Genomic DNA, 15,759 nt, shown 5'->3' on the forward strand with positions numbered 1-15,759 from the left:
ATTATATATTTTAGTTTTATTTTAAGTTAAAATGATAGTAAGAGTATATATTTTACACATATTTTTATTTATTATTAAATACGGCATAATATACATTTATCAAAATGTGAGTTCAAATATCAAAAGTATCTTTGTTGATTTTAATTGTAATGAAATTGGAAATGGAAGCTAATTATCTTCTTCTTCTTCGTCTTCTTCTTCTTCTTGTCGCTCAAAAATGTTCGATTCATTGTCATCATCCTCATTATCTGTCATGTTCATCTCCAAACCTTCCAGAATATCGGGATCATATGTATTTTCTTCATCGGGATTACTTGGATACAGTGAAGCGTTGAGGCAAGCTTGTCCGTTGCACTGGCCGCAAGCTAAAGAACATTGTAGCCCTGATTTTCTGCATCCACAGCGGGAACCACAACCATTTTTGCAATTGCAAAATATTACGTTTAGTAGTTCGGCTGGTGCTGGAGGTAATAACGTTCGTATGGGCTCCAGGATTTCATTTTCAAGCATCCAGCCCCATTCTTGAGGTTCTAAGTCCTTCCCTAACCACGTTTGAATCTGGTAGTAGACACGTTTTATGTGTTGTTGAGCTGCTACACTTGTTGGTGGAAGTGTTGACAGTTGTACAGGTTTATGTCTGTACGATGTGCACTTCGCGCTCTACCTTCAAAACGGTTGGTCGTATGAAAAAAAAGTTTAAACAAAAGTTGTAGGGAATTTTATAGCCTACAATACAATAAATGCAAATCTCATTTAACCGATAGGAAGCCAGATATTCGCGAAAAACCGATTTTTGTGACCTTTGACCTTGAATATCTTAAGACGCGGACACGATAACACGATTGTGACTTTTGAGACAACATTTAGAATAACAAAACAAAGGTTCATACCAATTTGCAGCTTATTATCTTTCATTCCGAGGTTGACCCCTTTTCTTACCTAATATGACTGGGCTACAAGTCCTGAATCTGTGAGCCTGCTAAAATGCGGAACGATAACGTTGCGCAATCTTCCCCTTTTACGAAATATATCACATTTCATTCTAACCTTTCTTTTTGACCTTCCTGGAAATTCCTTTCTTTTCTAAACTCCTTTTTTTCTTCTTCCAAATTTCTGCTTTTTGACGAAAGCTTGTTGTACTTCTTGCCTTTATTGATAGGCAAAACATTTAAGTTGCGTGAAACCCTCTCTGATCTATGGTTTCCCCGTCCCGTATACAATTGAATCGGTGCTTCTAACAAAGGTTTAGACAATACTAAGCTGCGATTTAAGTTTTTATTCTTTTGAAAACACACGAATTGAGACAAACTTTCTTTTTCTTCTGGTTCTTGCTTGTTTTGTAAGCAGTTCATGCTTTCGTTACCCATGTTATCGTGATGTGATTTATTTTCTCCGATTACTTTACAACCAAGTTCCGTTTGCTGTTCTAAGGATTGCAATGATGGCTTGCTAGAAGATTCAATACATAATTTACTATCAATGTTCTTCTTCGTACACAAATTGGAATTAAACGTATTTGTAATATGAATAGAAGAATCAGACATTGTATCTTGACCTGTACTTTGTTGCAGGGTCACTCCTACTCCAGAGATGACGCTATCATGATCCATTCTGTCTGAAATTAAAGATTTTGCTACGCTTTCTGCTAATTCGGCTAGTCCGTCTTGATAAATATCTGCACATATACTGTGATTATCCATAGGTAATTTACTATCAGTTTGCTTCTTAGTATACACATTGGAATAAGAAGTATTTTTACTATTAATTAAAGAACCGGTCAGTGTAACTTGACCTGCACTTTGATGCAGGGTCTCATCTACTCCGGAAATTATGCTATGATGCTCCATTCTGTCTGAAATTACAAATTTCAATATAAAGCTACGCTGGATAAAGCGCGCTACACTAATTTAAAAATAACTTTTTTACTAATATTTTAAAGGAACTTCAGCTTTTATTTTAATAGTAACAATGTGTACAAAATAATAAAGGTGTGAAGTGAAGTGAATATCCCAAAATTTTCCTGTTTCATTTCTACCGCCCGATTCATTTACATAAGTTCAGTGTTGTAAATAACGTAAATAGTTCTTGTTGAAAAGAAATTTTCTGCAAAAAATCTTATTTTTACTGTATAATCATCAATTACGAAGAGACAAAGTGCAAAATTGACGCTTTTGTGTTGTGATTTCAACATTATTAATTTAATAATTAGTGTAGTTTAATAAAATTTTCACACCTGTACACTCCTTGTTTTATTTATGTACCTACATAAAATTATTCTATACTTTCATACCATTTTTAAATCTTGCGCCATAAGGTAGTACCGATGGCTCATGGCATATGGATATTCCTATATCCTATTCCTATATACATATTAAGCTCTTTGTAGAAATATATGGGCAGACCAATGTCCACCAGGACCACTGTAAACTGATATGATGATGATCATTCCCAATTGATTACTATCACAAGGTACAATTGGACATCGCGACTATCTAAAACGGAGATAGGGTGGGACAAACTTAATGCTTTTCACAGTAGGAATTGTGGAAGGAAATGAGATCGGCGTTTCGCCATAGTTGGGATGTTACGGGCTATTTATAGTAATGTGGAAAAAATAGCTTATGACAACAAACACACTTTTTTACTAAATTTTCCACTTATAATAGCCTACTGCCCCTTAAATACATTTGCTTAGTACGCAAGTTTATAATTGTAAAACCACTGCCAACCATTTTGAGCTTGGACGTATCACGCGACGTCTAATAAATCGTTAAAGCATGAAATATTCTCCCACTTGCGCCGCATCTATCTCTTGTCCGAGGATCATTCTTTATCCCTTCAAAATACTGATCATTCAATAAAAATGATTCAACTTCATCAATGTTTTTGATCACGTTGCCACATTAAAAAATTATTCGTTAACCGAACCGACTCCAAAGTCTTTATCCACTGACAAATGTACCGTGTTTATGTGATCAGTCGTTGATTATCCCGTACGTATCTTGCTCTATAGCTTGACCCTGTTCTATTAAGATGGCTATTTTTTTCTGGACAAATATATAATTAAATCTTGATAGAGATCTCAATAAAAATCCGATGCAATATCTATAATGTCATTTGTATGTCTTGATGAACTGTTATAGTAGCATCATTATTTATTTAAATATAAAATTATTGTTTTATAAGTGATTATTACAAAAATAAAAGAGTAATAGAACTTACTGTATTGGAGTACCTATATAAAACGAAGGTTGTCTAGTTATTATTATTGATTACAAAAGTTTTATTATTTGTATTGGCTGGTATTTTTTGGATATATTTTTTAATTCATTATTTTCCATACACATACAAAAACGATTTTTTGAGATTTGGTTTTGCATTTGAAAACAATATTATTATATGTATTAGATGCCTTTATTATATTTATTTCAATTGGGTTCTTAAAAAAAAACAAATTTAATTTAATTTTAATTTTAAAATGATTTGTAGTTATTTTTACAATTATTTTAAATTCTTTCCATGCTCAAAATTTGCTTGTATCTGTGAATCGTGGATAAACTTATAACTGCCGTCTCCTCCTGAAAGTAAATTATAAAAGTGACAAATTAAAGTATATCTCTGTAGAATAGGTTCTACGATTTCGAATATATTTTTATAACACTTCTTTGTATGACACCAAACGCCAATTGCTATATCACATTCTTGTTATTTTTTCACTCGGAAATCTGAAGAATATTCACCGAATATGTTAGATAACATAGTCAGCACGTCACATCAATATTGTTAAATTTACCAGAGCTATCTGCCGGAAGATGCGAATTCAAGATTATTTCTTCGGGTGCACCATCTCGTGTCTCGGTTCTGAAATTCGCTGGCTGAACCTAAAATAAAAAATAAAAATATATATATGTACATTATTTAAGCCCTGTGTTAGTATATTCATATTTCACTGTTTTGTTTTGACAAATAATTTATGCTGTGCGATAAACAGAAGAATTGATTTTGAAAATATTATTCTTCTTTCTAAAGATTATAAAGAATTTATGAATGCGTTAGTAAAATGACATAGCAGAACAGTCGTTTTCTTTGTGCAACACTAAAAAAAACTATCTAGCAAATTATTACCTGTCCTTCATTCCTCATAATGTCAGGCATAACCACACCGCCTGGATATCTATTGTAAATACCGTTAAGGTTGTAGTGTAAATTCATGTCTGGACCAATGTTTGCTTTGAGAAGCTGTTCCCAGATGCCACCTAGAGGCAATTTTTGTTCAGTTAGGAAGTTCCATTAGCCGTGAAGCTCTAGCCAGACATATTTTAGAATCTCTTTTATTGATAGGTAATGTTTTAAAGAATTTAAGTTATATGACTTCTGTGCTTTCCAATATAAAATTATTGACTACATACAATCCTAACGTGGCTAATGTTGATCTATTAATCTTTCTATTTATTGTTTAATATAAGGTTATGATATCATTACGAAGTTAAGACGTTCGATTAAGTTAAGTTATGTTATTAATATACTATAGCAAAACAGATGATGAAATAAAAAAGTTAGTGCACAAAAACAAAATTGCATTTATCAACTCGGAGGTTTCTCGTAACTAACTAACGCAAAAATATGTTACTTTACCTTTGTCTATAGAAACAACTGGTCGATTGGATTGCCAAGGATATTCACCGTGTGCTTGGAAGTATATCGCATACGTTGATAACTAAAAAGTTTTAATTAAAATAACAATCGTATCACAAATTATTCGTCTTGAGCACTACCTACTAGTTACTACTACTAGAGCTATGCTCTGTATCAAATACTAGAGACGACAAAAAATCCGATCATATATAATATCATCATCTTATATATGAAATTGGCGTTTTGTATGAGAGGAACAAAAATAGTTTTTATATAAATAAAATATAATTAGTCAAAGTATATATCAGTGCTTTCTATGCTGTTTTGCCACCTTTAAGGTAGTTCACTGATCCCATTACTAAAAAAAATACTATAAATAAAGTGACAGTTCCAGTAAGAAAATACGCCAATTTTATATGTATACCTAATATAAAATACGGGACTTCACAACACATTGTCAAGGCAAACTTGTAGAAAGAAAGTACGGCGTAATCATGGAATTTTTTTCTTACATATAAGAACCCTTATAACATTATATATGTCTTATACATAAAAATTTAAAAAGGGATCTTCTCTTATGTGTATCGTTACAGCGCTAAATACTTAGACCATTGCTTAAAAACTGTATTACTGGAATCAGTTTACTGATGATTATTTAAACAGTAAGTCCGTTTAGAAAGATCAGTAGTATACCTGTGTATAATATAGTGATAGCCAATATTTTCCACCATGCCCCACAAAAGCAGTCCCGTTTGCGTCCAATAGTCCACTTGGAATGTCCTGATGAAGGGATTCAGGTGATATTCGAAGGTTACAGCCATACCTAACAATTATTCATATTATATATAAAGATTTGTTTGTTAGCGTTAAGGCTCACGTGTAAGAGTTATTTAAAGGTTGGGACGTTGCTGTTTTAAGACACTGGCTGAAGGCTAAAAGATGCTGGAAACTAAAATAGGTGCGTGATAATGATATTTTTGGATATAGGCCATGTGACGTAATATATATTTAGGGCTCACAATAGGTGAAGGAATATTTTACAAAAAGTATCTCTGATAGCGCCTAAAGTGAAGGAAACATCGTAAGGAAATTGAGGTTTCTTAGTATGCAGGCATGTCCGCCAACCCGCACTTTGCCAGCGTAGGTATATTATAGGTTTATGCCATTAGCTCGTATGCCTAAAAATGTCAAGAATAATCGTTGATTTTGGGAGTGCTATCATGCTACTGGCAATTATGGCACATACGCTCAGCAGCACGGCACTCGAACGGTGAACGCACTCGTGATCCATCTAGCAGTGTCAGGGCGTCGGTGACTTACGATTCAGAGAATCGTTTCTCACTGTTTTATATATAAAAAACTATAATATATATTTATGATTACCAATCAGGGCATGCTTTAAGAATATCGTATGGCGCCCGGTAGTACTCAGCCCTCCTCACCACCGGGTTGCGTCGATTGAATCTCTCATTTGGATCCGTGAGATTGACGCGTTTTATTTTGACGTCCCTCCGTTCGCAAATATAGTCGTAGTGAAATTTCGGTACAGATTCACCACGCGCACAGTATGTTGCTGATGTTCATACAATAATTAAATGATAAAATACATGACTTACTATATATATTTGGTATATAAATAAAGTTACAAATTTGTTCTTTTATTTACTAATAAACATTAAAAAAATTAGCATTATCGTATATATAAAACCTCATATTATTATACATCTATCTGCTAAGTGATCATTTTTTTAAAGGCAAGTAGGTGATCATAGGTAGGACCTTCAGGACCCATACACGCCGTTTATGAATCTAAGGCACGACGATTTCCTCACGACATTTTCCTTCACGAATCTTCATCACTTCAGAAAAGCCTAATGGTGCAGAGCCGGGGTTCAAATCTAAGATCTCAGGTATGAGAGAAGCACGCTGCGGCTAGGGGCTAACTCTTCCTAATTCTGCTTTTTTTGGATATTAAAGTTTGAAGTCTTTCCCCAATTCAGACATAAGTATCTTTCCTCACTATCACTATCATACCTCACTTATTCTGACAAAATCATCCCCGGAGTATCGGGCTTACAATGTTTTTAGTTTTAAACAGTCATTAGACTAAAATGATTTGTTGCTTACTTTTGTAGGTACCATCTAGTGAGCTCACAGCGGCATACTTGTCGATACAATATCTGTAACCTAGCACTGTGGGATATCGTAGATATGGCACTTTACAAGAAAACCGCCCTTCTTGATACATTGTACCCTGGAAATTATTAGTACATACAACGACATCTTAAAAATTTTAGAGAGTGAGAATTCAAAACGAAAACCGATTTTATTATTCAGTTTGATTGTGATAGGTCAAATGTAATGACGCATTGTTTGCAAAGCTCACCGTCATTCTCACACCTCGTACTAATATTAAGAATATTACGATGGCGATATAAACCGATGGCGATGTGAAAACATCAATGTGTTAGGTGCCGAATGTGACTTAATTTTAGACATTGAAATATAAGTGACAATTACTAAGACCGTTATTAATTTTATATCGAGTTACCTTACAAATAACACTCCTGCGCCCTGGAGGCCTCGAAACACCGCCAAAGCAGTATGTTCTAGTGCCATTTATCATGATTTCCGTTGCACCGATATGTGAAATCAAAGTGATTCCATTAATACCCGCCAAAGCGAATCTTTGCAATCCAGCTCGTTTACGAACTTCGACATTATTCTTCATGCTCATAGTGTTCACTATCGCTTGCCATCCGTAGACGAACTCGTGCATTGGTCCTGGGTAAACATTATTTCTAATATATTTACATACAGATGTCACGTATTTTTGTTCCGATTTGTAATAATTAGCTGGTATGTATTTACATCTTTTACAACAAGAAACGTTCCCTTACACGATTGTTTGTCAAAGCCCATACTAATAAATGGATTCATTTAGTCTCTATGGAAATCAGGAAATTCACATTTTTTTATAGGTAAGCGAATATGATACCTAAAACTTACCAATTCCAAAACTGTCTCCATCCAGGAAATTAAACATTTCCCCAAATGAATCTGGCATAAGCCCCGCGATTACCGTGGAAGCCTGAAAACCTTCATCGGGAAGCATCGGTCCTATTTCGTCCTTCGGGGTGGTAAATTCATGTGACATGTTGCTGAAGTGTGATCGAGAGGCATCGCTCTGCAAGCCAACAGTGGTTTCCGAAAATTATGTAGTTAATTAAAATCTGAACAAATAATATAAATTCTAGGAAACGAACAGAATGCATGGCAAAAATATGCACACTACTAGTAGGTGTGAAAAACGTAATGTAAAACGAAATCGCGGTCCGATGGATTGTTGAGCCAACGGCATCTCCAATACGTGTTGATTTTAACGCCCCGTTAATGTCAAAATTTTCATTAGGTAATTTTGATATGAAAGGCAAAAACAAGAAGCTCTCCGCCACTCTCTTTCATAGCGATGTCGTATGTTGTTCTCTAGAGGGGTAATGCAGCTAATATTAAATAGCCATTAATGTCCCATATAATCCAAATTTTGGGTTGATTGTTACCCACCCACTGCGCATTAATTTTTTTCTTCCTTTATGGTACGTTTATGCATCTTGTTCCCACCGAAATGTCAGTATATACATACGTACATAGTTTGGTTTCCTTTATTCATTTTATTGAATTACAATATTTTTTTTAACATGTAATGAGGAGTATTATGTAATGTTTGCATGTGATTTAAACATTTGTAAAAAGAACTTGCCTATTTAAAACAGTCACGGGGAATTACGCCGTTCCGTGCCCTCAATTTGAGAACTATAATTAAATGTACATTTAGAAGCATTTTTATCGTTCATAAGTGTACATAAAGTTACCTAAATGAATTAATGGTTTCGCAACGTAGGCTAAGAGCCAAATCCAATAAACGCGATACTTACGGCTTACGGCTGAATGTAAATGCGGCATAAGGGCTAGTCGTAGTTTATTGTCGTCTTACCTTCGAAATCCATATTATGGTAAATACAAACAATGTTATTTTATTCATATCACACAACTAGCAATACAACATTCACAAAGTCATTCTAAAAACCTAATTGGTTTGTTAAAAATAATTGCTTTGATAAGCTTTTACTTTGAAACAATTATTTTATATACCAATAGTATTCAAAGCACAATAATATTGTATGTTTGTCTCAAATAGTTATAAGTGAAAAATATATAGAATTTTACTACTGTAAGATGCGAACCCTATCCGGGATTATGTTTTTTGCCGTTATCATCCAATTTTTACGAACTTGGTCTTATGTAATGTCTAGGTGCCAATATGTCGAGATTGCAACAATATTATCGGTAACATGGGTGAAATCTGATACGACGGAACCAACAAAACACTATCTCTCTCACGAGAAGTAAAAGTCGTTGAAAGGATAAATTAAACATGGTAAATCCAGCTTTATTTCGTATAATTTGTATAAAAAAGCAACAAACTTGGCACATCTTTGTTACAAAAACAGCAACAGTGGCAATAAATAAAAATCTAAATGCTACATATTAAAACTTACGTTAGTTTTATAAATCCTAAAATAATAATTTAGCCTTCGGCTGAAATGTATGCTCTTACTCGAGTAATACAATTTGTACTCTCATAGTTCTTTGAAACTTTGTATTTGTAAATTTCATAGTGCCACAAATATCACGTTAGTTCAAAAGTAAAAAAAAGTTATATCTAAGAAAAGCAGGTTTATAATGTAATCGCACAAAACAATATTAACATTACAGTAGTTTGTTTTTTTTTAATTTTATCCTACATCTTTTAATGACGGAAACTTGTTCCATAGGTATATAAAGCTATGTTCACACCGCAATGTTAAGCATTACAGATTTAAAACTTTATCAAAAACCCAATCAGCCGTTACATAAATTCATAAGGTATGAACATAAGTCGACACTTGAAGCTTTATATGGCATTGTTCTTATCTTCTAAGCCCCGACTTTAAATCTTATCCTGCTTTTTTAGATAATTATAATCATTATAAGGTGGCGTCCTCTAGTTTCGGAGATCATAACTCGAGATTGTATCGCGTATCAAAACAATGCAAAGCTATATGAGCTCTCAATAATTAAATCCTGAATTTGTTACTGCAATTTTTGATAAAAAACACTTCCTACTTTGTAAGGCACTGGGTAAATTGTGATAAGTTATAAGTAAGACAACTTTCTTCACCGCTTGATCTGATAAATCCTTCTGGCTTATGGGTGACATTTTATTGTCATATGATAATTTTTATCACCTTAAATAAACTTTGAGCATATGTTGGATGCGATTAAGCTATTTATAATATAAACATAAATATTCGAGATTCCATTTAATACTTAAGAGATATTTTATCAACAATTAAATATCAATACATACCCGTTTGTGCCCGTTGGCTTAGTTTTTATATCGTGTTGTTTGTGCAAGGGCTGGCCTGAACCAAGAGGTTAAAAAAATTTCATTGTGTATTTAACCGTACCAAAACATTGCTACGTTATGCTATTGCTACTACTGCATTTGTATATTAATCAATTAAAAAGAAAATCGTTGTGAATTAGTATTTACAAATTTTATATATAAAATTGTGTATTGGAACGATCTTTATTAATAAAAAATCTCTCATTTTTAGAGCATTTTTAAATATTAGATCTTCAGTGAACTCCTCTCATGACTATTATATAATAAAAAAATCAATTTGATTGTCCGCTAAGCGTATGGCACCTTACTCATCCTTGTCTTCAACTGCCGTCAGGAATAATTTCTGACAGCCATGCGTAAATTTCACTGTAAAAAAAATGTATATAAATACAACATATTGTTCATCACAATTAGGCTGGTTTGGTTAGCCTTGTTATCAAATAGTTTCCCTATGTATTATGCATTCAAAATAGTTCTTGTAAGATGTCAAGATTTCGGAAAATGTTTTATTCCGAGATCTTATCTACGTCCTATAAGACAAAAGTGTTTTAAGCATGAAATTACCTGAGTAAAAATTTATTAAATATAATTTCAGTAAGAAAAAACTGACTGTATATAAAAATGTCGCCGATTAATAAATACAAGCTAAACCTACAAATAAACTTCGCTAAAATCTTAATGTTAAAATACTAGTTCAAACAAAATTGATGCAAAAAAGTTTTTGAGTTAACCAAGAATTGTTCGAAGTTACAAAATCTGTTATTTTTCTTGTATTATTATATGTGCAATTCTAAATACTTATAATACCTACCAGAAATATCAGCCAAGTACTTGGGTTGATCACGGACCAGTACAAAGTAAACAGGTACACCAGCGAGCGTGATTAAAGCACCAGCTATTACAGCAACTGGCTCACTTACAACAGGAACTATCATCAATACTAGGAGGACCGCTACGAATATGATCGGCATCCAAAGAGATACCTAATTAATTATAAACATTATTTATTCCCTATATTTATTTATAATTTCAACAATATAAGCATTTGCCTGACATTTGCCATCTATTTTCAATAGTGTTTTCATCATTGAATAGTTATTGTTACTCAGTATTGACATTAAAGACACGATATTTCAAATCGCACGACTAGACTTCGTTGTACGAATTTTTTTAATGTTATAAATACCTTTATAGGCCTGACTAATTCTGGTCTCTTGTATCTAAGCCATAAGACTGCGCTGCAACTCAATAGTGTAAAGAACGACTCGACGACTGTACAATATGTTATAAGCGACGTCAGGTTGCTGGGTATTAACATTATTAGAGATATTAACATCTAAAAAATAAAAGCAAATTAATAATTCAAATTCATTTATAATAAAATAATTCATTTTCAAACTCACCAAAAACACGAGTGAAGGCATAGGTGACATACATTTAACATTTATATGCGCCAAAAGCTCTGGCATATGCCCATTTCTTGCTCCCGCGAAGCACATCCGTGATGACGTCATGATATGTACGGAAAGGCCACCGAGGATAGCAATAGCCACCAATGTCGGCATTGCCCACTTTAGCCACCCCAATGCCACTACTGCGAAATCCTAAAAAATAAGTTTAGTAGAATGCATTTTATTTAAATATATAATGTATTTCATAACTTAATCTTAACAAATCAATGATTATTGTATGGCTTCTATTGTAACCATTAATCGCCAATAATGTATATGTATAATTGTATATATAATTTGTTTTAATATATATTTTTTAATACAGTTGCTCAAAAAGTGACATATTGCAGGGAGGTATAGCGTTCGGAAAGTGGGCTATTACACACTCGTGCTTTTTCTTTGCCATTCCCGCACTCGTGCGTTTTCTTTGCCAACTGTCAAAACAATGTGTATTAAAAAATAAAAAACCAACCACGAAGGTTTTATTAAAAAGATTCATAGAAGTTTTTATGATATATGATTTCTAAATATTATAATAATTGGATTCAATAAGTTCGATTAGGTTTCTTTTCATTTCATATCAATTAAAAAAATATTAAAAAGAATTTTATAATATATGCAAATACGTATTATTAAAAAGTTTACTAATAATTGGATTCAATAAGTTAGGTTAGGTTTTTTATATTTCATATCAATAAAAACAATATTAAAAAGAAAAAACTAACCATGAAGTTTTTACTAAAAAAAATCACAGAAGTTTTTATGATTCATGCAAATATTTTAAAAAGAAGCTACTATTTGTTTAAATATCAGATTTAATGATTGGACTCAATGAGTTAGATTTGGTTTTCTTTCAATAAAAATAGTCTACTGAAGAATTGGCTGTATGGGCCAAGTTCCCTTTGCCTACCCAGAATGGGTGAAGAAAAGAAAAAACAAGCTTTGCTCATATTCTTTGCGGGTGGCGCTATTTTCCAAAAATGTTCTTTCGAGTTGAGTTATTTGTTGCACAAAATAAGTAATTTCGACGATATTTTATTTGAATGAATACCACCCGAACGCAGTATAATTGCATAAAATGCTTCGGAGAACAATTTACCGGAAACATATAAGTCGCTACATATCTACGTGCAACGAATTTATTCCGTAGAGAGAATAGAAAAAAAGCAAATAGTTTAATTAAATTGCATAATTTTTTCGCAACTGTATTAAAAATAGTCGTTCAGTACACGTGCGGTACCGTCATTGCAACTTGTCCCGACTGTCAACCCTCACCGTCGGCTGCGCCTCGGCTCGGGTAGACATTCGTCGGAACTCGTTGCAATGACAGGCTTTCCGCACTTGTAATGAAATATACTATTTAATGCTTATGATAAAATAATTATTTAAAACCTGGAAATACATCAGTTTAAAGTTATAAATTATTTAGAAAACCTAACTTACAACAGCAATAGCCTCTGTCGCCCTAACTCCGACCGGTCCCAAAACTGCAAAGTAAGATATATTGGCCAAGAGGTATATCCCAGTAACAAGCGGTAAAGATATGTAGATGGCCCTTGGTAAATTCACAAATGGGTCTCGGAGTTCTTCTGTCATGAAGTTAAGGTAATTCCTGGAAGAGGTCAGGAATGTTACTACTGAAAGGGTAATTTCACCCAGCTTCGGCAAATTCACGCACTTGTGTTTTACTAAAAAAAATAGTGGATTTGGAAAGGATTACTTCCAGTAAATATAAAAATGTGCTCATTTCTAGTTAACTCTTTAAGATTATCAATTTATATACAATAAAATATATTGTCCTTTAAAATATATAATCATTTTAATACATAGTAAAATATATTATTACCAGCCTGAATATGAGAATATTCCAGAGTAGAATGCAACAGACCAATCACTAACAGAGGTTTTGGTACCTGCCCAGCCATCTTCAAAATGTTCTAACCTTCCTGTAAAAATATTTAAACTTAGCTTATTGTTTTTCCTAGAGAAAATGAAGTCCTGTTGATACATTACCTTGACACATCCAAGCTATTCCTCCAAGGATAATTATGAAAAGTGCCGCAATTTTTGTAAACATAAATACATTTTGGATGCGAGTTGTGAATTTTACATCATATGCATTGATAAATGTTAGTAAACCTGTAAAATTTAAATGATAACGATTACTATTGAGAAAATTTATTTCAATCTTTCACTGTCCAATGCTAATTAATTATCAGTTCAAGAATCCATTTTATATTTGAGGGGCACCTTTCTTTAGACACATTTTAATAATTACACAATATAATTTTTAAAATATCAAAATTACCCAACACACAATTTATACTATATAATACCGTTAAATGACTTACATATTGTAACTGCTGCAATTAATTTTTGACAAAGTGGATCAATTGGGCAATTGGGAAATATAGGTTCCAGAAGATTGTTAGCAAATGTTACTGACATGATGGCATTTGTACTAGGCCTGAAATTTTAAATTTTAATTAAAACACAAACATCTTATATATACATAACCCAAAATTACAAATGATGTGATATCTGTGCAGAGGTAGTTATTTCAAATCCCAAATGATTACATTTATTTATGAATTAATGGTAGACAGTAGTGCAACTCACACAAAGACAAGATTAGCATCCCACAAATATAAAAAAGCTGGTAATGGTCCAAAAGCTTCATTGATATAGTGATAATCACCACCACTCTTAGCAAGAGCCGTACCTAAAATATGAACATATAATGATAGACAGAGCTGAGGCTGACCCCAAGGTTGAAAATTGAAAAAATGCGAACTGTTAGTGCCAAGCATTGATCAGAAATTAAATAAGTACCTAAATGTGGATGTAGACGTAAATCTTAAATAATTCTTCTATAAGACTATATAATAAAATATTAATAATATAAAGCTAATAAATAAATAAATCACAAATAAATAGAACTTATGATTAGTTTTATGAAAATGTATATATTATTCAACTATTACTATTCAATGAATTTAGAGTATTTTACTTACTATAATGGAGTTAAGATGAGTAAGTAAGGCTTAAAAATATAGGCATACCTAATTCGGCATAAGACATAGCACCTAGAGTTGCAAGGACACCACATGCTGCCCACACTGACAAAGCACCCCAAACAGATCCAGTTTTTTCTAAAACTTCTTTGGGAGATATAAATATTCCACTTCCAAAAATAATTCCCAAAATAATTGCCACTCCTTCAAGCAAACCTAGTTGCTTTCGCATTTGAACCTTTTCTTCAGCCATTTTTTATAGTATTAGCTTTGTATTCTTAAAGGTTAGTGTTCTCTTGTAATATTACAAACCCCCAACCCAACCTGCAATAATAATATTGATCAAGATTCTTTTAGCAAATATGTTTAAATAACTAAATTATAAAAGACAGTAAGTCTTATAACAATATAAGTGAGTGTACTGTGTATGTTGAATCAATGTAAATTGGTGTGACCTGCCCCTGCAAATAATTTTTTTAAAAATTCATGATTGTTGGGGCTTTTTTAAACAAGAGCTGCAAAGTTTCAAATATAATTCAGAATTACCGGAAACAGCCGTATGACACTCAAATACTTTGTGTATTACAGGAGTCTTAACCGGCACACACACATTACGGAAGTAAGTAATCCGATCCGATCAAATGTCCTCAAAAAAATGAGGGCATTTCTTGTATCCAATTTGCAACATGCAAGTTATATGATTTAAAGATTCATGAAAAAAAATTGAGGGGCACTGATACAGATGTAACAAAAATGATTACCTTATGTAATGTGATCAGGCACTATTTTTTAACTGTACTCTTGTAACTTTTACTAAACATATCGCTTAGAAAGTTTGAAATTCTCGGTGGTTGGTACCTACTACGTGAAAACACTTTACAAACTTAGCACATAACACAGGTGACAGATTTGAGGTTACATGTTTGACATTACAACATTCAATAGTCTAAAATAATAATGTTCTGTAGTGCACAGAAAGTCACTAAACAATAATTTCCCTAGGCTTCAATTAAGTTCGGTGTCGCTTGTTGGAGGATTGTACATGTACAAATGACCCTCGAAACTCGACCACTCGACTTACTGTCCAGCGTACCAATTCTTAAAAGGCTGAACACCCAGTCACGAGCCCTATAGCATTGAGTATCCATGGGCATTATCACATAACATAGGATGAGCCCCCAGTTCCAATAATGTCTAAAAGTTCTACTAC

General features: G+C 33.0%; 2 protein-coding genes across 3 annotated transcripts; both read right to left on the reverse strand.

Moving 5' to 3' along the window:
- Positions 1-3,466: 3,466 nt before the first annotated feature.
- On the reverse strand, positions 3,467-8,725 carry LOC110999292. The gene is made up of 10 exons (XM_022268290.2): positions 8,630-8,725; positions 7,645-7,822; positions 7,187-7,419; positions 6,763-6,889; positions 6,019-6,208; positions 5,329-5,458; positions 4,636-4,717; positions 4,126-4,256; positions 3,794-3,881; positions 3,467-3,578 (listed from the first exon to the last, which is right to left on the reverse strand). The coding sequence occupies exons 1-10, from the start codon at positions 8,675-8,677 to the stop codon at positions 3,502-3,504; spliced, it is 1,284 nt and encodes a 427-aa protein (XP_022123982.2). The 5' UTR covers positions 8,678-8,725; the 3' UTR covers positions 3,467-3,501.
- A 339-nt stretch (positions 8,726-9,064) lies between these two features.
- On the reverse strand, positions 9,065-15,468 carry LOC110999295 (Y+L amino acid transporter 2). Of its 2 annotated transcripts, XM_045634226.1 has the most exons (11): positions 15,309-15,468; positions 14,598-14,872; positions 14,155-14,257; positions 13,887-14,002; positions 13,549-13,674; positions 13,382-13,481; positions 12,979-13,147; positions 11,488-11,688; positions 11,271-11,420; positions 10,896-11,067; positions 9,065-10,450 (listed from the first exon to the last, which is right to left on the reverse strand). In XM_045634226.1, exons 2-11 carry the CDS (start codon positions 14,800-14,802, stop codon positions 10,389-10,391), a joined length of 1,404 nt encoding a protein of 467 aa, XP_045490182.1. In that variant the 5' UTR covers positions 14,803-14,872; positions 15,309-15,468; the 3' UTR covers positions 9,065-10,388. The 2 variants fall into 2 exon arrangements, with proteins under 2 accessions (XP_045490182.1, XP_022123988.1); XM_022268296.2 differs by lacking the exons at positions 14,155-14,257; positions 15,309-15,468 and having other exon boundaries at positions 14,598-14,703.
- Between the last annotated feature and the right edge of the window lie 291 nt (positions 15,469-15,759).

Source organism: Pieris rapae, chromosome Z (genome assembly GCF_905147795.1).
Source record: "Pieris rapae chromosome Z, ilPieRapa1.1, whole genome shotgun sequence".
NCBI lineage: Eukaryota > Metazoa > Arthropoda > Insecta > Lepidoptera > Pieridae > Pieris > Pieris rapae.